Source organism: Bos indicus, chromosome 5 (assembly GCF_029378745.1).
Source record: "Bos indicus isolate NIAB-ARS_2022 breed Sahiwal x Tharparkar chromosome 5, NIAB-ARS_B.indTharparkar_mat_pri_1.0, whole genome shotgun sequence".
In the NCBI taxonomy this organism is placed as follows: Eukaryota; Metazoa; Chordata; class Mammalia; order Artiodactyla; family Bovidae; genus Bos; species Bos indicus.
Window position 1 is genome coordinate 27,988,149 of NC_091764.1, and position 23,281 is coordinate 28,011,429.

The 23,281-nt window shown below is 47.3% G+C and overlaps 1 protein-coding gene across 1 annotated transcript in view; it reads right to left on the reverse strand.

Moving 5' to 3' along the window:
* Nucleotides 1-19,704, reverse strand: part of ACVR1B (activin A receptor type 1B) — a 33,758-nt gene extending 14,054 nt beyond the window's left edge. Inside the window, exons 1-3 of the mRNA XM_070789058.1 lie at nt 19,559-19,704; nt 2,492-2,731; nt 1,468-1,716 (exon numbers count right to left, since the gene is read on the reverse strand). Of these exons, the coding sequence (XP_070645159.1) occupies nt 1,468-1,716; nt 2,492-2,731; nt 19,559-19,649 (580 nt within the window). The 5' untranslated portion in view covers nt 19,650-19,704. The remainder of the gene's footprint in view (nt 1-1,467; nt 1,717-2,491; nt 2,732-19,558) is intronic.
* Nucleotides 19,705-23,281: the final 3,577 nt, after the last annotated feature.

The window sequence follows — 23,281 nt, forward strand, 5'->3', positions numbered from 1 at the left end:
TGCCCTCTTCCCACTCTCAAAACTTCCAACGCAGGACCCCTTCAAACACAACCTCCTCTGTGAGATCCTTCCCCACAATCTCTTCTGTCCAGTCCCGGCTCGGCCTCTTGCTCATCTTGTTTACCCTGTATCACCCACAGGATGCTCAACACACACTTGTTAGTGTGAACTGAAAGTTACACCAGCAGCAAGGACGTATTACTTTAAGGCCACAGGATTAAAACCCCAGCACCTTGGGAGCTTTGCATATTCTGAATTAAGAGTGGACTAAACCAACCCGAGAGAAACAGTTACTCATCATTTCACTGCAGATGACAGAGTAACCACCCCGGACCTGCCCTAGACTTGGCTAATCCCGATCTTAAAAAAAGACTCCAGAAAACCTGAGCGACCCTCCTCCAGCAGCAAATCAAGTCACAGAGCCAGTCAGTCCTAACCACTGCCCTACCCTCTTTCAGCAAAGAACAAGCCATATATTTTCTCTCTTCCTAAAAATATGCAGCTTTTAAATATATCCATCATCTTGGCACTTTCTACTGCAGAGCTTAATAAAGGCAAAACCACGGAAATTCAGAACATGTCAGAGCTCAAAGTATTCCTGTGCTCAAGAAGGGATGTCTGGCCATGACTGATGGCGTAATTTCCCCACAGAAGAGTCTGTCATGGGCTGAAAAAACATATACCAACACACGTGGGACTCTCACGGACGCGAGCCTGTAAGTCTGAGTTAGAATGGCAACAGCGGCCTTTGTATCCACATTCTCCCCCATAGGGACAGAATACCACTGTCACTAAAATAATTATTTATCTTCCTAAAAAGACTGCTATGTACTCACAGCCACATCTACTAGCTAGCTCAGCTCTACCCTGAGACCGGAACCACCCAACGGCCCTTACCCTAAGTTCTAGCCTCACGTCGAGGTCCACCTAAGAAAGGCTCGGTCACCGACAGGCAGCTCCGCAAGTGGTGCTGACGCCACGCTGGAAGCCCTGGCTGCTTTTCTTTCAACTGCCACATAAACCCTTGGGCAACTGGTACGAGTCAATGATTTACCCAACTCCAGCTCTCTGGCCTTACTCGGTGTCCTCAAACTCCCCTTGCGGTTGCTCACAGATCAATGATTAGCTGCCACCACCTCACAGGAACCCGGCACACTCCAGTTTCTCCAAAGGGGCCCTGACATTGAGCACTCGGCTGCTCAGGTGGAACTAGGTGAATTTTAATAGCTGCATGGTTACAAGACTTGAAGAGAGGCAGGGACTCTGGAAGGGAGAGTTTTGCAGCTCATCCCTGGAATTCCAGAGAATGAGAGATTTTCTGGGAACCCCATCATCTTATTACGTGTCAAGACTCCCAAAGAAAGGGGATTCTGAAAGCACATGGCCAGCCTTCTTCCTGAATGTTCCATCGTGCTGGGAGGCAGCAAGGAAGGCTAACGGCCGGTACGAGGCCTGAAGAGGCGGTACCTGAGCCAGACCCTGACGTGGAGAGGTCATAGACCAGGTCCTGGAGCGTCTTGTCCTTGGAGAGACACATCTCACACGAGGGGTCCTCCATGTCCAGCCTCTGGCGGTTGTGATAGACACGCTGATGATAGTTAATGACGAGGAAAACAATGATGATGATGAGAAAGAGGAGGAACACTGGGCCGGCAATAATGCCCACCAGCTCCACAGGCCCCCACATGGAGGGGTGCTCAGGCTCCTTGAGGTGACCTGGGGCAGGTGAGAGAGGAGAGGGCAAGAAGAGAGTGAGAACGTGGGACCGCCAAGGCTGCCCTCTCCCGGCTCCTCCATCCAGGTGGAGATGCCCCCTTCCTCTCCCCGCTCTTTAGCCTCACTGGGCTGGTGGATCTGTCTGGACGCTCTCACATGCCAGCCTCTCTAGTTATGGTACCCGCTGCAGCCTGCTTGGTCATTTCACAGCGTTTCATGGTGTCTTCCCACCCCCATGCCCCAGGCACACACCAGGTTCTGCTCCTCCATTGTGACATCCTCTTAAAGCTCAACTCGGTCTCTCCCCGCCTCCTCAGATCTCCCCAGTCACACCTCTTTAAGTGGCGGACCCGTGAAGGCTGGTGTCTACCACTCCCCAGCTTAGAGCGCCATCCTTCCCGCCTCGAGTCCCTCTCCCCATTTTGCCATCACCATCACATGGCTTATGGGCTGCCTCCTCCAGGATCACCCCAGACCCTCCCATGGGGATCTCTGGCTGGCTCTCCCACTCCCCACCAGCTGCTAATGGCTCCTCAGCCAGGACCTAAAACGTGGCTTTCCCCTCTGTGGCGCACTCGACAAGTCTCTCCCCCTTTCCTGGGATCTACAGACCAGAATTGGGAGGAACGCCCTCCCACGTCACCTCAGGGAGCATCCAAAAGGCGCCTTCACCTAGCCTCCAACAAAGGGGCAGGGGCATAGTAGAGAAGGGTGAAATGACAGGGGTGCCCTACCTCCACGACGAGCCAATAGTCCAACAAGGGTGTCCACTCACCGCTGGGCACCCTCAGGTCGATCTTGTTGCAGAAGTCAGTGTAGCAGCAGTGTGTGTTGCGCAAGTCCTCGGAGCTCAGGCAGTAGAAGGGCTTCCCGGCCGGGACCAGCTCCACTTTGGGGATGCAGGTGCGCACGTGGTGCTCCATCCCGTCCAGGTTGAAAATGGAGACCATGCAGGCCCCATCCGTCTCACACGTGTAGTTGGCTTGGAGGCAGCTGGTGCACGCACACAACAGAGCTGTGGGGGATTTGGAAGTGGACACTGACGTCAGTGTGAGGTCTTAGCCTAGGTCCTCCTCTGGAGTTAGAATACAATCCCCTAGCACACTCGTGGTTCCAAAACAAGGTGCTTTTTACAGGGATGGGGCCAGAGATGACGTCGTCAGGGGAAGCCCAACCTTTTCACCTGTCTATGCAGATCACAGACAAGGCTTTTTGCTCCGCCACACCCCATCCCCCCCGTTTTCCTCTAATTTCTCTAGTTTATGTCTTCAAGAAACAAAGAAACTACCTTTTTGACTCTGCTTTAGACTGTTGTATGTTGTTGTTGTTTAGTAGCTAGGTTGTGTCTGACTTTGTGACCCCATGGACTGTAGTCTGCCAGACTCCTCTCTCTGGGATTTCCCAGGCAAGAATACTGGAGTGGGTTGCCATTTCCTTCTCCAGGGAATCTTCCTGACCCAGGGATTGAACCCGTGTCTCTTTCATCGTCAGGTGGATTCTTTACCATTGACCACTGGGAGGAGGAGGGCTGCTTTAGACTTAGACTTACTTTAAAAAACTGTCTTGTGGCTAGGAAAAGGGTTTTCCTTTGAATTTCGATGCCTAAAGATAAGAGCAAAGCATGGTCCCCTGGGAGACAAGAGGGCCCCTCCCCCACACACTCCTTCCAGCACCACCGCTTCCTCGAGCCATCTTCAACCCCATCTCCCTGCTCTGCACCAGAAACGCCTACAGCTTCCTGAATGCAGTGTGCGTGCTCTCTCACACAGGGTTTTGCTGCAATCGTTTCTTCCTGGCTAATTCTTACAAGTTCTTTAAAATTCAGCTTAAACGTCACTTCCTTTGATAAGCTTCCCCTGACTGGTCCAACAACCTCCTCCTCCCTTTCGTTCCCAGCAGGTACCCCTTTCAAGAGGGGCAAAAAGAACACCCTCCAAAGAGGGTAATATTAGTGCCTACTTCACACAGTCACTGTGAGGATTAAATAAGGTAATGCACAGAATGGATGCATGCTATGTCACTTTAGCAGTGTGTGACTCTTTGCAACCCTGTGGACTGTAGCCCGCCAGGCTCCCCTGTCCATGGGATTTCTCAGGCAAGAATACTGGAGTGGGTTGCCATGCCCTTTTCCAGATCTTCCCAATCCAGGGACTGAACCCGCATTTCTTATGTCTCCTGTGCTGGCAAGCAGGTTCTTTACCACTAGTGCCACCTGGGAAGCCAACGTATACAAAGTACTCAATAAATCTAACCCACTCTGAAAGGGCCTTGGGTATCATCACTTAAAAAGTGATATATATATATATATATGTATCCCCCCCCCCCCCAAATAGATAGTATACGCAATCACCTCTGGGACTAACAAGTTTGGCTGGGTGTGTATTATCCCTAAGTGTGCACTGTTGACAGGAAACTACTGTAAATGAATTTGGTGCCTCTGAAAGTCAGTTCAGCAGTCCTGGAATCTGAAATCCTTTATTTATCCATCTAACAGGAATAGCACAGACAGCAGCAGCTGGTTCTCCCCAGCACTGCCTCCCAGGAGCCTAACCCAGCCCTGACCTCTGGGGATGGATAGAAGAGTGGCTCGACCCACCAGGGTCCCGAGGCTGGGGCTCACGGGGCTGCACACAGCACTCACCCATCAGGGATGCAAGTGGAAGGGGGACCCGAGTCCCGGGCTGGACACTACACGCATACTATCTGGATACCAAGAGGGAACATATTCAAACCCTGGAGAAGAGTCATTTATGACCAGTCCCGTGAAAAACTATCCTGTTGTAACTCACCCCTTTCGGCTGTAAACAGTCTATCTTTGTCTCTTCTTCTAAAACACTGAAAGGCATCTCCTGGCCTTTCAAATCCAAAGACAGAATAGAAATATCTCTGGGTCCAACTCCCCACTCCCGCAGGCTTTCTGTAAACGACACGCTCCTCACCATCCCCACCAAGGAAATAAAGGAGAGCAACCTCGGACAGGTTCTCGGACAGCGTGGATCTTCACCTCACGGCCTGCGGGATTTTTTTTCCCCCCACAGCGTTTGATCAGAGCCCTTTCTTCTGGGAGAAATTCCAAGACACGCAGCTCTCTGCTGAAGGGCTTGGGGAGTGTTGTATTTTAAAGGCAGGAAGTTTAAAGCAGGTACCCTTTAGACTAGGATCCCAAACACAAAAGGAATTTTAAAAGTAAATTCCTTCTAAATGTCATTCTTCTTGCTGACTGAAATTTACTTCTGCAACTCTCAGAACACTCAGCCCAAACCCCTTTGACTCACGCTGGAGTCCTGCCTACTCATCAGCGAGCGCGAACGCCCATTCCTCTCTCTGTCAATGGGGACATTCAGGCACAAAAGGGGTCCCCATGGCATGCACACCTCTCAACACACGCGCCCCAACGGCCGGCTGGGGATGAGCACAGTCTCGGGGCTATTTTCGGAAGCCAGAAGGGAAAGTGAACGACTCCCAGAGGGCTATTCTGAGCACAGTGGGACACGCAGGCCAGACCCGCGGCCGCCTCTGGAAAAGCAGCTCCCTTCGGAATCTGTCAATTAGCAGCCGGGGAAGCAGAGCCCCTGCTCCCAGACATGCGCTCCCCTTTCCCTGGTTCACGGCCTCTTTCACAGTGATTCATCCTGGAGGACGAGCACACCCACACGTGGCTCATTATTTTTGGGAAGTACTTAAACAATCTTGGTGTAAGACAGGAAAGAACAAAAGTGGTGAAATCTATGCTAGACGGGACGAAGAACGGAACTGGGAGCGGGGCCATGCGGCTTTGTGATAAGGGATTGGGCAAGTCCCTGACTCTATCTGGGCCTCGGCAACCCAGCCAGAAAATACCATATATGTGACAGAGACGGTTTGAAGATCAGCCCACATCTGCCGAGTGCTGTTGGTCCTCTGAGAAGGCTGCCTACATCTGTGTACAGGTCTACTTTATACCAAGGGAGTGAGAAGTCTGAAAAGGGTATTTTTGAGATAGCCATCACCACTGCCCACGCCCCTGTGAGGTTTCTGTTACTCTCTCCAGAGCCACAGCAGGGGAACATGGCAGGAGCAGGTCACACAGACCCAGGGCTTAAACACCAGCTCTATCAGTCACATGACCTTGAACGAGTCAGTAACCTTTCTGCACCCCAGCTGCCTAATCTGAAAAGTGGGGCTGTTAATTACCTCACAGGACTATGTAAGAATTACATGAAATAAGAGATTTACGAGCCAACTCAGTGGAAAAGATCCTGAGGCTGGGAAAGATTGAGTGCAGGAGGAGAAGGGGGTGACAGAGGATGAGATGGTTGGATGGCTTCACCGACTCAATGGACATGAGTGTGAGCAAACTTTGGGAGATGGTGAAGGACAGGGATGCTGCAGTTCACGGGGGTTGCAAAGAGTAGGACATAGCAACTGAACAATAATGAGACTTAAAAAATGCGAAGCAAATAGATATTCAATAAATTTTAATCACTCCCTTCAGTGTAAAACTCAAGTAAACACATTCATGTACGACATGTCTCTCTAACCACTAATTAGGAAGTGCCAGGTTACAGCAAGACCACAGCAAGGAACTGCTGTTTGAGTCTCAGCTCTGCCAGTAACTAGTTGCGTGGTTTTGGGCAACTCATTTTAACCTTCCTGAACATCATTTTCCTCATCACTAACCAGAAAGAAGGGGCTGAACCAGATAAGCTCCAAAATCCTCCAGCTGAAATCTGAATCTAGTTTGTTTTTAAATTCACATTGCTTGGATCACTGATTCAACACTGGGAAGTTCTGCTTTAATCCCACATACCTTTTCCTGAACTTTAAAGAAAGACTAGTCTTAACCATTTTTTTTAACATTTTTTTATTTACTGGTGGGCTTAGTTGCCCCGTGGCATGTGCCATCTTAGTTCCCCAACCAGGGATCGAACCCACATCCCCTGTATTGCAAGGCAGACTCTTAACCACTGGACCATCAGGGAAGACCCAAGAAAGACTGGTCTCTAAATCGTCTTCTGTTAATATTCATTTTTCATTGAAACGAAGTGATCATAAAAGTATAAAAACATCTGAATTATGAGATTCTCTGGCAATCCAGTGGCTAGGACTCTGCACTTCACTGCCATGGGCCCAGGTTTAATCCCTGGTCAGGGAACTAAGCTCCAGCAAGCCACGTGGCATGGCCAAAAAAAAAAAAATCTGAATTTACTAAAACTTTTCTAGTACACTAAATCACAAATTTAGCTTTTGATTTCTTTGAAAAACTCAATCTGGACTACTGATAACAGCCATTTATAATGTTTCACAGTGACTCATCAGGTGAAATCAGCCTACACACATGTACACAAACAGCACATACCTAACACACTCCGTGTTCCTGACCAAAGCGTCAGAAATAACACAATTAGGAAACCCAGTCACAGAGGAGGCACAAAAGCAGGTGAAAAGTGGTCAGAGTGAAACTCTCACTAGCATAGCATTTTGATATGAACAAGCTAGTCAAACCTGAACGAAAGACATTATGGCAGGATTTGAACATGTTTTCAAAGTATGATGAGAAGGTGGTCTGTGGTAGAATATCAAAGCAAATTTAATTTGGGAGCAAGGCTGTGTTTGGAGGAAGGCTGACAAGTCCTGACTTGGGCAGACTCTGTCTCACTGCATATTATGGAGCCACTAAAACGCTGGGTCTGAGCAAAGACAGCCCCACGCAGAACCCTCTCTCCTGCCCATGGCATACTCTGGAGGACACTCAGTCAAGGCTGTTGTCCCAACAACTAGAAATTCCCAAGAACCAAGTGGCTAAACTCACTGCCCTTCAGCCCACATCACCAGCAGAGAGGGTGTAGGGGGCAAGGTGGAGGCACCAAGCTCAGAAGGTAAGAGGCAGCCACAGAACACCCACATTCGTCCTGGTACATGAAGGTTCGTGATATTTTAAAGCTACAGCATCTATGATTTTTGGCTTATACGTGTGTGTGTGTGTGTGTGTACACACATACACATATACTCCTTGGGGATGGTAAGTTTCATCAGTTTAGGGTGGCACATTGTCCTGTTTAGGGATACTAAACCTGCCTCTTCCAAACTTCACTGGGCAACCTTCTAGTTTCACAAGAGTTAAGATTTGGTGCCCAAATCAGCCTGTGCCCCCTCCCCCCTTACTCTTCATGACTTCACAACTTGATCGTAGCTGCGTCTGAGCCCTCCTCTTTCCAGATGACAGCATCCATCACACAGCCCAAACTGATGAGAACAGCCTATTACAACCTGTGATCTTTTTAATTATTCTTCCTTGGACCATATCCAAACTCCCTACAGCTTTCTTGGGATAGAACAAAGACCACAATTCTACACAACTCTGTGACCCTGAAAAGCCAAGATGATCTTGGGAGAGGGAAAACAAAGAGAACAAAGTTGAAGGACTCACACTACCTAATTCAAACTTACTACAAAGCTACAGCTATCAAAACAGTATGAAACTGGCCTAAGTGCAGACTATAAATCAATGAAACAGAAATGAGAGTCCAGAAACAGATCTATATATCATCAACTGATTTTCCACAAGACTGTCTAAAACATTTTGGGGGTGGGAAGACTAGTCTTCAACAAACAGAAATCCACATGCAAAAGAATGAAGTCAGACCCTTCACACCACACACCAAGATTAATTAATATAAGTTATTACATAATGTAAGTAATGTAATTAATTCAATGGAAGTCAAAGACCAAAATATAAGAGCTAAAGTTTATATTCCAAAATTTTTTAAATGAAAGTAAGGGTAAATCTTCATGACCTTGGATTTGGCAATGGGCTCCTAGATATGACAGCTAAAACACAAGCAACAAAAGAAAAACAGATGAACTGGCCTTCACCAAATTAAAAAACTTTTGTGTCTCAAAGGATAATATCAAGACAGTGTGAAGAGAACCTACAGAATGAGAGAAAATATTCAAAAATCATGCATCTAATAATGGTCTTGTATCCAGAATGTGTAAAGAACTCACTCTTAAAACTTGATGACAAAAAATAATTTTAAAATGAGCAAATGATTTGAATGGACGTTTCTCCAAAAAAGATATACAAATGACCAAAATGTACATGAAAAGATGGTCAACATGATATCAAATGCAAATGAATGTCAAATCCAAATGTAAACTAAAACCACATATAACCAAATGTGGTATTTTAGTGACTTTCTGATAAGGTACAGTTTTTTGGTGAATTTATATTTCTTTCTATATTTTTAGGACCAATCTCATTTTTAATAAGGTAAAAAAAGAGGGGGGGAAAAAAACTAGAGAAAAAGCTTCTGTTTTTGCCATGTGATGTCCCAAGAGTGCATCTGTAGAAAAGTGCTTGTCAGCTAAATAAAAATCACATTTGATAGAAAAACAAAAACAAACAGAAACCAAACCACAATGAGATACCACTTTACACCCACTAGGAAGGCCATAAGAAAATGCTGGTGCAGATTCAGAGGGAACTGGAGCTCTACACACTGATAGTGGCATCGCATACGGGTACAGCTCCTGTATGGGGAAAACAGCCTGGGGGCTCCTCAGTAGGTTAAACACTGAATCACCATACAACCTGGCAATTCCACGCCCAGTGCAATATATCCACAAGAATGAAAGCAAGCGTTTACACAAAAACTTATACACAAATGTTCCTAACAGCACCATTCACAACCATCAAAAGGTGGAAACCCAAATGTCCACTGAACAAAGAGTGGATAAACAAAATGTGGTACCCTCATCAGATGGAGTATTAGTCAGCTATAAAAAGGAATAAACTACTGATATTTACTACAGCGTGGATGAACTTTGAAAACATTATGTTAATTGAAAGAAGCCACATATTGTACGAGTCCATTTATATTAAACATCCAGAAAGCATATTAGTGGTTATTAGGGGCTGCAGAGGGGAGAAGATGGGGAATGCTGGCTTTATGGGTTACTAGGTTGGTTTCCTTCAAGGTAAAGAAAAAGTTCCGGAACTAGAGAGGTGATGGTTTGCCTAACATCATGAAGGTACTTCATTGACTTATACACTTTAAAATGCTTAAAAATTGTTATATGTGTTTTACCACAGCTTTAAAAATACCATAAATCTCTAAAAAGCAGTATGTATAATACACTCTCAACTACAGAACAAAACCAACAAAAACCCAACACATGCGGACCCCCCAAAACGAAGGTACAGTGTTGTTCTGTGTCCTTCCCAAGTCTGTAGGCTCTCACATGTCCCAGGAACCCGTGAACTCCTAGAGCGGGGAACCAGAGTCCTTCTTGTCTTCATTTTCTCCCTGGTATCCAGCACAGTGCCCACACACAGCACTGTGCTTAATAATCTCATTCAGCAGCTCTCAGCCTAGCCATCTTAGAGGGCAGGGGGCTCTGCCAGAGAGGACATGCTTTTATCTGTTTTATATGTGTTTCCACATTTTCATTTTTGAAAGGTTTTTACTGCTTTAAGAAGACAGAAAAAAGAAAAAGTTTTTCAGTAACTACTGATCTAGACAACTGTCAAAATGTTTACGAAAATCCTGAATTGGGCTTAAAAATGGAGGTGTCTGGCACTACACTATACAAAGTAGAGGTAATGTCTGGGTTTCTCCAGAAAGGCTGGGGAGCCGACAACAGCACCAGGAAGGAAAGCCCTGCTACACTGAAATAAAGTAATTGGGTGCTATTGGTAACAGAGATTCGAGGTGCATTTTCAGTTTTCACAATCATCAAAATTAGACTGTAAAAATACACTAAAATAAAACAAAAACTCTCAAGTACCAAAGAGCCATACTAAAGTCCAATTTTACATGTGTAGCTGGTGGTACCCAAAGAGTGTACTGGTAAAAAGCACTTCCAGCTGACTTAATAAAGGAAGCTATTTGTATGAAAGGAAAAAAAAAAAGCACAGATTTAACAATAAGACATTTGATAAGCTTGGTATTTAATTTCAATCTGGGAAAAGGTCTCAGAGTGGGGTTTGCATAAGAGAAAGGTGTTTGAAAAGCCAGCTCCACACTGTATCTATTCTACAAACTGCCTTTCTGACATTCTACTTGGAGACAAACCCAACCCCAGAGAGCTGTTTAAACAAGTTCACCCTTAAGCCTCAGGTCTAGAGAATGAAAGCTTTGTTCTCACTCAAAAGAGACGTTTGATGTTTATGCTAAGGAGACCTGTCATTGCGACTTAATTTATGGCTGGCTGTAAATGCCTGAGCATCCAGCAAGGGCCCACCTGCTGCCCAAGGGAATGTCAAGGTAAAGCTGGAAGGAGAGGCATCACTATGGCAGAGCATGTCCCGTGTTCCTGGGACCTAAGTGTACAAACGCAGCCATCACATTCACTGTCTGCTAGCCACTTGGTATTTCTCCTCTACCCACAAGTTTATGTTGACATGTACAACCTTCTGTTTTCTTTCTTTGTTGTACTTAAACAGACACACTCCTGGCTCATTAGAGCAGGGGAGAGTATTTATCAGTGGTGTTTTGTATTTGCTTCCTGACCTACTTACTACACTATGATGTGTGGAGAGGTGACAGTGCACGTCAGTTCTGAGAAGAGGGATAGGAATGGTTGTTTCAGACAACTAGGACAATGAAGGGAAAAAAATCAGCAAGGATGGAGAATAAAACTAACGAGGTTGAGGACTTCCCTGGTGGTCTGGTGGTCAAGATGCCACGCTTCCAGTGCCTCTACTGCAGGGGGCACGGGTTTGATCCCTGGCTGGGGAACTAAAATCCCACGTGCTGCGCGTGGCACAGCTGAAAGAAAAAAAAAAAAAAAACACCAAAAACACCAAAAAACACCTAATGAGGTTGAGATCAAATTTATCTCAAGTAAAATGGGCAGGCAGTGGATTCAACAGAGATGAAGAGGTGAGGTAGAGATTATGACGTTCCCAGTAACGCACAAATGTCTGGCACTTTTGAGCGACTAGGATGAAAACTGTATATATAGGAGATAGTGAAATTACAGCAGGACAGAACTGGAATCATTTACCTAGGATTTTGCTGAGAGGATGGAAAAAAATGAATGAATTCAATTCAATTATTAAGTACCTAAAACACACAAGGCTCTGTGATAGAACAAAGACATATAAAGAAAATCTAAGACAGTTCCTAGGATCAACTTTCAGGGCGTAGAGGGTGGGAGAGTGGGAGAAGCAGAAAACTCTAAGCCAGTGTGAACCTGTGTTACTGAACACGGACCAAAAGGAAAGGCAGAGAGGATGGAGTTACTGGCTGGGGGACAGGACGAAGACAGAGCGGGTCCCACACTTGGAGGACGCTGGATTTGGCTGAGAAGGCCAAGACCAAGAAAAGCACAAGGCGTGTGAGGTCTAAAGTAAATGGGCAACAGGATGACAATGCCAGGGTTCTAGCCAGAGATAAGGGCAATGAGTGAGACTAGACCAGACTGCATGGATCGTGATGGCGGGCGAAGAGGTCTGGAGTCAATCCTGGAGGCTGCATGAAGGTGACAGAGGCCGCGCTCTTTCCATGGCTGAATCCAGTGGCAGGATGGAAAGGTGGGGACGGGTGGAAAGCTACTTTAATAGTCACCACAGCACACAGCAGAGTGCAGGATTTTGAGCACAGGCTGTGGAGTCAGACTTTAGGCCCGCTGCTTAACCTCCATGCCCCCGTTTTCTCACCTGTAAAATGGGGATGAGAGTGGCTCACAGAAGGGCTGTACAGAGTAAGCAATGCAGCACAAATGCCCAGTATTACCCTTGAGTAGATGGTACACACTCAGGAAATCTGATGGTTTTATTATTGCTGTCATCCTAGTGAATGAGAAGGGGCTGTGCTCTGGGTGGTTTTATGGTTGCTCTAACAAGCGTAAGTCAATCTGTATGCAAACTTCTTAATGGCAAGGACAGACAGATTCTTTCCTCGGTATCCCCCTCAACACTGAGCTTGAGGAGCTGGAGAAGTGCTCCCTAACACCTAGGGAGATGTTAAGAAAGAATACTGATTGAATCTGAATTTATCTACTGCAAGTGTAGAAAGTAATGTGCAAATGTACACCAAGACAATACATGACGATCTGGGGACAGAGGCGCTCAACACAAAGAATACTTTTTTAAAAAATAAAAATCCCTCAAATCACAAATTCCTCAACATATCAAAATCATTTAAAGCATCCACAATCTTCTCTCTTCTCCAAACCTCACAATGTCTAGGAAAAGGTTAACAGGCAGCAGCTGAAAGCCACATGTGGTCTCAGGACTTCTTTCCACATGTAAGTCCATCCACGGGATGGCAGGGTGACCCAGTCTCAAGGAGCCTCAAGCCTATCTCGGGGAGTGCACTTATCCCTCAATCCTGTTTTCCTTCTCCTCATATAACCATCTGACTCACCCCACATGCATTTTAAAAACAATACCTATTTACTATTTCAGTTTCTGTAGGTCAGAAGTCCAGGCATAGAATGACTGATATTGGCTGGGGCTTTCTCATCTAGGGCTGGGACCTCTTTCAATCTCACTCATTGCTGGCAAACTTCAATGACCTGTGGATGAAGGACTATAAGGGCCCCCCAACTGCCCTACTTGCTGATGGCCAGGGACCACTCCGATCCTAAAGCTGGCCTGCAATTCCTGGTCACGTGGCTCCCATGGGCAGTTCACACTTGAATGTTTACTTTCTCCCAAGCTAGCTGGGGCATCACTGCCTTCCTCTTCTGCAATCAGCTAGAAAATGCTCTGCATTCAAAGGGCCAGCTTGATTAGGTCAGGTCCACCATAACAGCGTGCCCATCTGAAGGTCAACTGATTTAAACCCTTCACAATACAGCTGACCCTTGAACAACTCAGGGGTTAGGGGAACTGACCGCTACAGAGTCAAAAACCCACGGATAACTCAACAATCACCCCACTAGATCTGCAGTTCCGCATTCGTGAATTCTGCCAACCGTGTACTGCATAGTACTGCACTCTAGTATTTACTGAAAAAAAAAAAAAAAACAAACCCACCCATGTGTAAGTGGACCCATACAGTTCAAACCGCGTTGCTCAAGGGTCAACTGTACCACCTTCATTCATGTCTGAGTAACTGAGAACCAGTGTGTGTATACCTAAGGCTGGAAATCATGGGCAGAAGGGAGCAGTGGGGAGGACTGTGGTGGACATAATCAGCTCGTACTTTGTTTCTTTATTATCTATTTCACCTGCCAGAAGGTGAGCTTCATGAGGGTAAGCATTTCGTCTCATTTTGCTTACTGGTGTATCTCTGCACCTACAACAGCGCCCGTGTTACAGGAACCTTTAGATCACCACAGCAGTTCTCAATATATGTATATATATACCTGTTTATTCACAGGCTAGAAACAGGACTTATAACTGTATACATTACACTGGTACAGTGAAACCATCTAGGAGTCCTGGGAATTCCACAGGAATGATTCTCTCTGCCACAATCATCGCACTGCTTGAACAAAATACAGTCAATTTTCATTATTCATGGATCCGTATTTGTGAATCTGTCCACTTGCTAAAATTTATTTGTAACCCCAAAATCAATACACTCAGTGTTCATGGTCACTCACAGGTGAGCACAGAGGGGTGACAAATTTGAGTCACCCAACACACACGTTCCCACAGAGGTTGAGTAAGAACGCTCTGGCTTGTTTCAGCCCTCATACTGTTAACACGCGTTCTTCTCATGGTATGTTCAGTGCCAAGCTTTCTGTCTTTCTGTGGTTTATGCTGGTGGCCCCAAGAGCAGTGTGGAGACGCTGTCTAGTGTCCCCAGGTTCGAGAAGACAGTGACACACCTTAGAGAAAATCCATACACTGAACAAGCTTCATTCAGGCAGGCATTATAGTGCTGTTGGCCCTGAGCTCAACTTTAATGAATCAACCATATATATTAAATAATTTGTCTTTAAACAGAAACACAAACAACGTAAGGTGATGTGCTGACCAGCTGATGAAAGCACAGCAACCAGCAGCAGCAGCGGTCCAGGATTTGCTAACCCAGTGTTCAACTGGGCTTCACAGAACAGTTACCGAAAATAAGGCCACCTGACTGCGTTAGCCCCATTTTACAGATCGAACAATGACGTGGACAGGGCTGTGCCGTGGCAGCCCCTGGCGCACTCCGGCACACCATCCTGTTTTATTTCCTTCACAGCACTCATGACTGATAACCGTGTTTACTCATTTATTTTCAGTCTGAGCCTCTGCAATCATAAGTTCCATGAGGAGTTAGGGATTTTTGTCCCTCTTGTTCCCTGTGGCCTCCTCGTGCCAAGAAGCATTCCAGGCACACACCCAACTAAATGAATAAAGAAACCTCCTATATGTAATTGTGTAAATATTAGAGTGATTGATACTTTAAAGGGAAAGGCAGTTACTTTCATTATGTTAAATTCAAAATATTTAGCAAGACAAATGAGGCTTCAGACTAAATGCAGAGAGAAAAAAGCCAAAAAGAACACCACAGCTGCCTGAGGTGGCACCGTGTGAGATGCCCTACAAGCAGGTAAGACTGCCAGGGAGGCTGGTGGACCAAGACTACAGAGGAAGAAGAAAGCTACGCTAGGAATGGTATTTACCCACAATGGAGAAGCTGGAGGGCAGAGAGAACAGGCGAGACCAGAGATGCTGCCTCCAGGCCCAGCTGCAGGCTGAACCATGCATGTATGAGGCAGAGAAGCTGAGGAGAGCAAACCCAAGAGGCGGGACAGGGGACTCCAGCGGGCCATGAGGCCCCCTGCAGAGTGACAGCCTGCAGGGGACTGCCTGCTCGGATCTTTCAAAGGTCTGGGCACTCCCAGGCCAGGTGGAACTGATGGGCTCCAGAGGCCCTCAGCACTTCCAGCATCGGAGGGGGCTGATGAGCAAGAGGACTCCAGGATTTTCTCCTCGTGAACACACAGAGGAAAATGAGGTAAGACCCTCTTACATCAACTCCTGCTGTAACAGACAAATAGCACAAGGGCTCGAGACAAAGAGGCGGGATTCCAGAATTAATGTTCACCGCGGCTCTGAGCAAAGACTGAACCGTAAACAATACGGATTTCAAAATTAAAACAAAAGAGCCACTTCAGTATTCTAATTTAACCTTCAAAAATAAAGACGATTTCAAGCACCGCGGCCTGAGAATTCCATTCCACCTCAACACCCTGTGCTCCTGAGTTATTATGAGAACAGGCTGAGGCTGCAACGCAATTCAACTCCTGTTCCAAAATGCAACAAGCAGCTTCAACAGGCCACGCTGGAAGAAGCAGCGCGCCTCCTCGTCTCCTTGTCTCCTGATTCATATTTTGGTAGCAAGGTTACAATTAGCTCACCGGTGGCGAATAAACCTATTTATAACACAGCAGTCCACCTGAAAGACACAATCATCTCAAAAGGTTTTTAGAGGAAAACCAAGTGCAGCTTCTTCTTTTACTGACTGCAGATTTCCAAGGTCCTTTCGGATGAAGTCCTCAGTCTAACCTTCCTGTGTTCACAGGCACCATTCCGGCCACCTCTCTGCCTCCATGTTCTTATGTAACACTTACATGGTGCCATAAACATACCCAGAGTTGCGTAAGAATGAAAACGTTGCCAAACCAATAAAGCCTAAAGCAGGTCACTCCCTCCAGACTGTCTTTGATTAGCACAGGTATGCTGCCAGGTCTAGGATGTGAGGGCTTGTCAAGAGACAGAAATTAACTTGAGGAAATCTGAAAGGGGTCCACAAAAAAATGCAACAGAGAACAAATTAACCACAGTGTGACATGTGTTGCTTCTCTCAATCCCAGGAGCTACTCTCTGCCCCATAAGATAAAAAGTAACCCAACATTGCCTGTTCACTGAAGTCAGAAACTGTGTCTAAAAATACCACCCAGCCAACTGGCTGTCAGTAAGACAGTCTCACAAATGTCCCAATAAGAGAGACACAGACCAGTTCCTGACTTCATGGAGGCAAAACTGAGGCAGTCACAGAAAGGTGAAGTGCCTTACTCAAGGACAACCTGTCAGGGAGCAAAGTTCTGGGGCTGGAGAGCGGCCTCCTCCCCCCACCTGGCTCTAACCTTTAACCAGAGTAGCCATTTTATTGTGTTAATCACATCTGTTCCAGGAGCTCTTAACAAAACTCATCCGAGATTCTCTTTTTCTCTACAAGAGTTCACTTCTGCTGTATTTCAAACTCATGTCCACTCAACAAAAGTATAAGACTTGGCCTGAGATTAAATTTTGGGTTAATCACAGAAATTCAAAATATTCCCATCAGAACCTCAAATGTCTCCCTTGCAGCTTTTGTCTTAAGAAAATGAATGTCATGTTCTCCTGCTACTAATTCAGCTTTACATTTTTAAATACTGAAGTGACAATGCCAAAGGTAGGCCTTAGAATGTGGTCCACCTATTAAATGGATGCAGTTTATAACCTGGAACTCGCGCTCTGTACCACTGGCCTTTTACTAAGTCGCTGCTAGTTCACTATTTAACACAGACACCTATCCCTTCCTGTCCTCACATCCTGTCTTCACAGGCATCAGGGTTGCCTGGCCCTGCTGCTCCTCCCGGCCCACCTAGGGGAGCACGACAGAGGAAGCGTGGGGAGGACAGCAATCAACTTCTAGTTATCTCACAGCCTCTATGTTCCCAGAACTGATGCTTCACTTTAAGCCTTTTGCAACAGTGGTCTCTGTAGCATGCACTATTGGCAACGAGATGTGTCCCGGAAAAAACCGTAGTGTCTGGCCAAGTCTGAAGGCCTTCGAGAATGTTTGCTGGATACACAACCTAATTTCCAATTAACCAAAAAAAGAAACCAACTCCCTACTATGCCCACCCATCCTCACCCCAACAAACATCCATTTCAGGAAGGTTACAAAAAAAAAATGAACCTGCCCCATTCAGAACCAGTTGGATCATCAATTAAACATTCTTAACTAGCTCATGACAACAAGAAATATCCCACCAGACATTACACCAAACCAACAGGGAAATGGCTGTTAAGAATCTCAGATATATTAGCAACAGGATAAAAATTCCTAAGGAAGGAATTTACAGATTTAGTCATACACATGTAAAATGACAAACCTGAAGGCTGAATCTCCTTATTTGCTACCCTTCTAGAGAAATAACATCATGATACACACTCCAAAAACATGGCCCCAAAATAAGGCCCAGCATACATTATTCATGAAAACCATTAACTTACCACGAATGTCAGGCTGTGTTCACATACCTTCACCACATCTATCAGACCCCACAGCGCGTTACCTCTGCCACAGAGCAGTGAGATCCAGGAACACACACGACAGCCTTAGCAGAAGCATTACCCAGTGAACAAAGACCCCACCACACAGGCTGCACCACTGGAAACAAACATCAAGGCTGGAGGGGATGAACTTGTTTGTGAGACGCCAAAGTGGGATCATGTCTTTGGTTGATTGTCTCATTTCTAAAAGAAGCCTGAACCCACCTGAGAACCATTATTTTTTGGTGGAGAGAAGAGAGCCACAGAACACAACTTGATCTCCCACTGCTAGAAGGTTAGGGGCTGCCGAGAAGTCAGAGCAGCAGGCTTTGTACATCGGGAGCAAACACAGTCCTGACGGTCTCTCCCGTATCCAACTGTGGGTCAATAATCACTCCAATATAAAGGCCAAATATAACCTTCATCTGCTACCCCAATGCCAGCACAGGGTTGAGACGACTCCCTTAAATATTTTAGGGTTTCATCTGCATTCCTCAAGCCCGTAAAGCCTCACAAACGAGACACCCAACTGAATGTCCCACAGAAAGGTACCACTTTGGGAGTGAGAAGGATGGAGGTGCTACCAGGGAGCAGAAGGCTGTGGGAGTTGGAAGGTGAGGGGTGTGCAAGGGTGGGGGAGGACGTAGGGGGAAGGGCTGGGAAGAGGGCTGTGTGGGAAGGTAAATAAATCCTGACCAAGGGCCAAGAGCTGGTCTGGTGGTGGGGTCTTTAAATACTCTTGGGGGTGGGAGGCACGTTCAAGGATGTCACCTGAAAGGCATCCACAAAGTGACCAACAGAATGGACCCCCTGAGGTGGGGTGGGAGTGGCGAGGGAGAAAGCAAATACACCTAGATGCAGGTTAACCGTTCTGGAACTAGGTTTCCCAGCGTTAGAGAGATTCCAAAGCCAAGCTCCAGATAGGGGCCTGTTCGTCCCATTTCCTCCACCGAGCTTCCCCGGGGCATGTGGACTGGAGGTGGGGGTTTGGCCCCACTGAACTCAAGGGACTGCCCGAGGGGGAAATGTGACTCGCTTTCCCAGAACGAAAGGGAGGAAGGAGAGGGAGGGGAAGACGCACCCCAACTGCAGGAGGGAGCAGAAGGAAAGGCTGAAAACCCCCTTCCCCTTTTATCTATGGTGCGCAAGGGCTCTCAACGTCAGGATACCTCGGAGAAGCAAAGACCCCATTGCCGAAGCCCCATAATCTTGGCGGGAGAAAAGGCGCCCCCCCTCCACACTCCCCGCTGGAGCATCTGGAGGGAAGGAATGAAGACCCCCGCCCCTGGACATGCTGAGCGGCAGAAACGTGGATCTCCAAACCTCGGGGAAGGAAGCCTGCACTCCCTTCTATGGAACATGGGGGTGAAGGGAGTGCGACCCTCGAGAGCTCCCCGAATCCAGTCCCTCCTGGGAAAGGGCTCGGGTCCCCAGGGGCCCGGCGTGAGCCCGGTCCCGGCGGGGTGGCCGCGCCTCGGGGATCGGGGTAAGCCGACCCAGGTTGGGGGTCACCGCGACTCCCCCGCGCCCCCCGCCCGGCCATATTGTGCGCGTGGGGAGGGGGCGCGCTGTAGCCAGGGGCCGCGGCGCGAGGCCTCGCCCTCGCCTGGCCCGCTCCATCCCGGCCCCCGCCCCCGCCCCGGGACTCACCCTGGATCCCCCGGGGCCCGGACCCGCCGCTGCCGGCAAGCAGGAGGACAACAAGGGGGAAGAAGGAGGAGGCTCCGGCCGACTCCGCCATAGTAACCGCCGCCGCCGCCGCCGCCGCCGCCGCCGCCGCCGCCGCAGCCCAGCAGCGCCCAGCGCGCGCGCGCGCGCCCCCGGCGCCTCCCCTCCTCCCGCGGCCCGGCTCCCGCCTCCCTCTCCTCCACCCGGCGCCGGCACGTGCGCTCCCGGCGGAGCCGGCGCCGCGGCCGCCGCGCGCGCCCCCGAAGGGCGGGGCCGGGCGCGCGCGGGCGCCCGCCTTAAAGGGGAGTGTCCCCGTTAAAGGGGTGGGAGGGGCTCGCGCCTCGGCCAACCTCACCCGTGAGTGCCAAGCACGGCGTGGAGGCCGAGCCCCACACACGCGGCCTCCGCCCAGTTCTGCACCCCCCGCAGCGCGGCGTGATCTTATCAGCACCGACCGCCATCCCTTGCATAGAACGTTCTACGAGTCCCATGCGCTTGTTCCCTTTTCCTTCATGCCTACTGCTTAGCCTCAAGCACCCATCACATCCCACTGGGATCGTCGCAACTATCTCCTAATTAGTCTCCCAGCCCCAGTGGCCCCCTGCGATCCGCAGGACGCACAGCCACCTGTGTGATCGAATCATGGATGCCCCCTTCTTAGAACGTACAGGGCTTTTTAACGACAGTATTCAGTCTTGGTGAGGGTGCTGCGTGAAGCACTCGCACGCTGTTGGTAGGTAGAAACCTTTTGGTAAACAACTTGGCATTATGTATCAAATGTCTTAAAATGTTCATACCCCAGCCTCCCATCTTCAAGCAATAATAGAGATGAGGACAGGTATTTGTGAGAAATCTTAACTATGGCTTGTTTATCGCTGTAAAAGCTGGAAAAACATAGTATAGAAAACAAATTATGCCCCGTCCATACGATGAAACATTATTTACTAATTAAAAATTATGTTTGTAAAAATCATGACATGAGGAGATGTTCATGAGATAATGCTAAATGAGAAAGCAAAATACAAAACTACTTATAGTATTGTTCTGATTTTGTTGATACTATATAACTGCAAGGAAAAAAGACTGATAGGAACTTAGTCAATATTATCTGTAGTTATCACCAGAATAATTTTTTTTTACTTTTTCTTTAAACATTTCAGTATTTTCTAAATATTTTGCAAATAAGCTACTGTTACTTTCAAATTTAGGGGAAAATGCTTATTAACAGTAAACTGAGTTGCTCCTATCTTTTTGAAAATATTCACTTTTCTTATCTTGAAAAAGAGCTTGAAATCATGAAAAGGACAGGGTTTTAGACCCAGAGTTCTGGATTTGAATTCTCATTTTCTTACTAACTAGCATGAAAACTTGGGCAGACTTTTTAACCCCCATAAGCAGAGTCTCATCAAATGAGATTTAGAGGTGGAGAGGATGACCAAAGGTGGGAGTGGGAGGGTGGAGCTTCTCAAATGGAATCCTCATCTTCAAAGCTGTTACCAACCTGAAGAATACCCCTCCTAATATAAAGAAAAAACAAGACTGCAGACACCCCAGACACCACTCACACACAAACACACACATGTGAAGTTTTACAGAGGCGCTGTCTACACATTGGTCAGTAACTGAATGATCAAACACCTTTTCATAGTGCTCTGCCTCTATGTATTCTTATAAGTGCTCATCCCCCAAAATGAGCATCCTCTCCCCTCTATTTTATCTCACTGATCTCCCAAACTCTGTTCCACCTGCCCTTTAGGATTCCCAGCTGTGGTGGGCACAGTGTACCATGCTCACATGCTCGCATGCTCATCACCCAGTCATGTGGGACTCTTTGCAAACCCATGGACTGCAGTCCACCAGCCTCCTGTGTCCATGGAATTTTCCAGGCAAGAATATTGGGGAAGTTTTCCATTTCCTCCTGCAGAGGATCTTCCCAATCCAGGAATTGAACCTGCATCTCCTGCATTGGCAGGTGGATTCTTTACCACTATGCTACCTGGGAAGCCCTAGAGTGTAAGGTTAGTTTCTAGGACTGTCTCAAAGTATTATACCATGAACTGAGTGGCTTAAAGAACAGAAACTTATTCTTTCAGTACTGGAAGCTTGACATCTGAAACCAAGGTGTCAGAACCCTATCCTCTCTCTGAAGGCTCTAGAAAAAAGTCCGTTCTTGTCTCTAATTTCTGGTAGTTCCCTGAATTCTTAGTGTTCCCTGGATTGGGGAAGCGTAGCTTCAATCTCTGCTTCCATCTTCACATAGCTGTCTTCCCTCTGGGTCTGCATCTGTGTCCAAATTTCTCTCTTATAAAGACACCAGTTAATCCAGTATGAGTTAAGATCATTGTAACTTGATTGCATCTGCGAAAGTTCCTATTTTCAAATAAGATCACATTCACGGGTTCTGAGTAGACATGAAACATGGGGACACACTACACCACAGGACATTCACCAACCCTTGTGGTTGGGAAGGAAAAGCTGACCCCCTCAGGAGCACATCACCAGGCCAAGGGGGGAGGAACTGTCCTCCCCTATACCTTGCTAAGTGCTGTCTTGTGGCTGCAAGACCAGGAGTCCCAGAGGGGACCTGTGGTTGCTTTACCCTGGTTTACAAGGATGGTCCACAGCTGAAGGCACAGCCCAGGGAATCATAAGACTGGGTCCACGGACCAAATGCTAGCTCACTTGAGAGAATTTAACTTGAGCAAGATATTTTACCTCCCTAAACCTTGATTCCCTCATCTGTAAAATGGAGCTGGAGAATCCCAGGGATGGAGGAGCCTGGTGGGCTGCCGTCTGTGGGGTCGCACAGAGTCGGACACGACTGAAGCGACTTAGCAGCAGCAGCAGCAGCATAGAGATATTGTGAGGATAGATGAAGATACTATCTATAAGCACTTGGCACAGTCTCTGACACATAGGAAATGATATAAAAAGAACAGGTATTGTGATGATGGTGATTTGACCTTGACTATAATCCTGTGAAGTGGTTGAGGCATGTCAGGGTGTGTGCAATTTACCAGTGAAGCAACTGAGACCTAGGGAAGGTAAGCCACTTGCCCAGGCTCACGTCTAATTAAGTGTTGAACTCTAGCTTACTGATCCTGTGCTTCTTCAACATCACAGCATCTCATGCTTTTCCAGGGACTAGTCTTGATGGGAAATTAGACTTGATGAGGATGGGGAGCAGTGAGTGATAATCTTCACACCCTATTCTTGAAAGTTTGCAGCATCTCAAGTCAAAACTTTACCGGAAGATGCATATACTTTCCCTTTTACATCCCAGGCTGTATAGAGACAGACCGCCAATTCTCCCCATGCTCCCTCCCACAGCTTGGTTCTGCTCCCATCCCTGAAGGCCTCAGCAAAGTGTCCATTTCTGTAAGCCTCCTGAATCCTAGGACTGGACCCACATCACATTCTGTGAACTACTCATCTGCCTTGCTCTGTCCCTTTGTCATGGAATTCCCCAGCGCTCCCAGGATTTACTTCTCTAGAAAAAAGTCTTACTCCCCAGGCTCCACTGATTAGACCACCCAGTGTCACAGCTGCTGACTTGGTCACGGCACACCAAGACGCTCCACCTCCTAGGGGATTCAGCACAGTTTGCCTTGGTGAGCAGCAGGGTCATTCATTCCAAGAAGGCAATAGCTCATCTTCAACCATTCTGCAAATGCGTATTGAGCACCTACCGTATATTTGACCTAA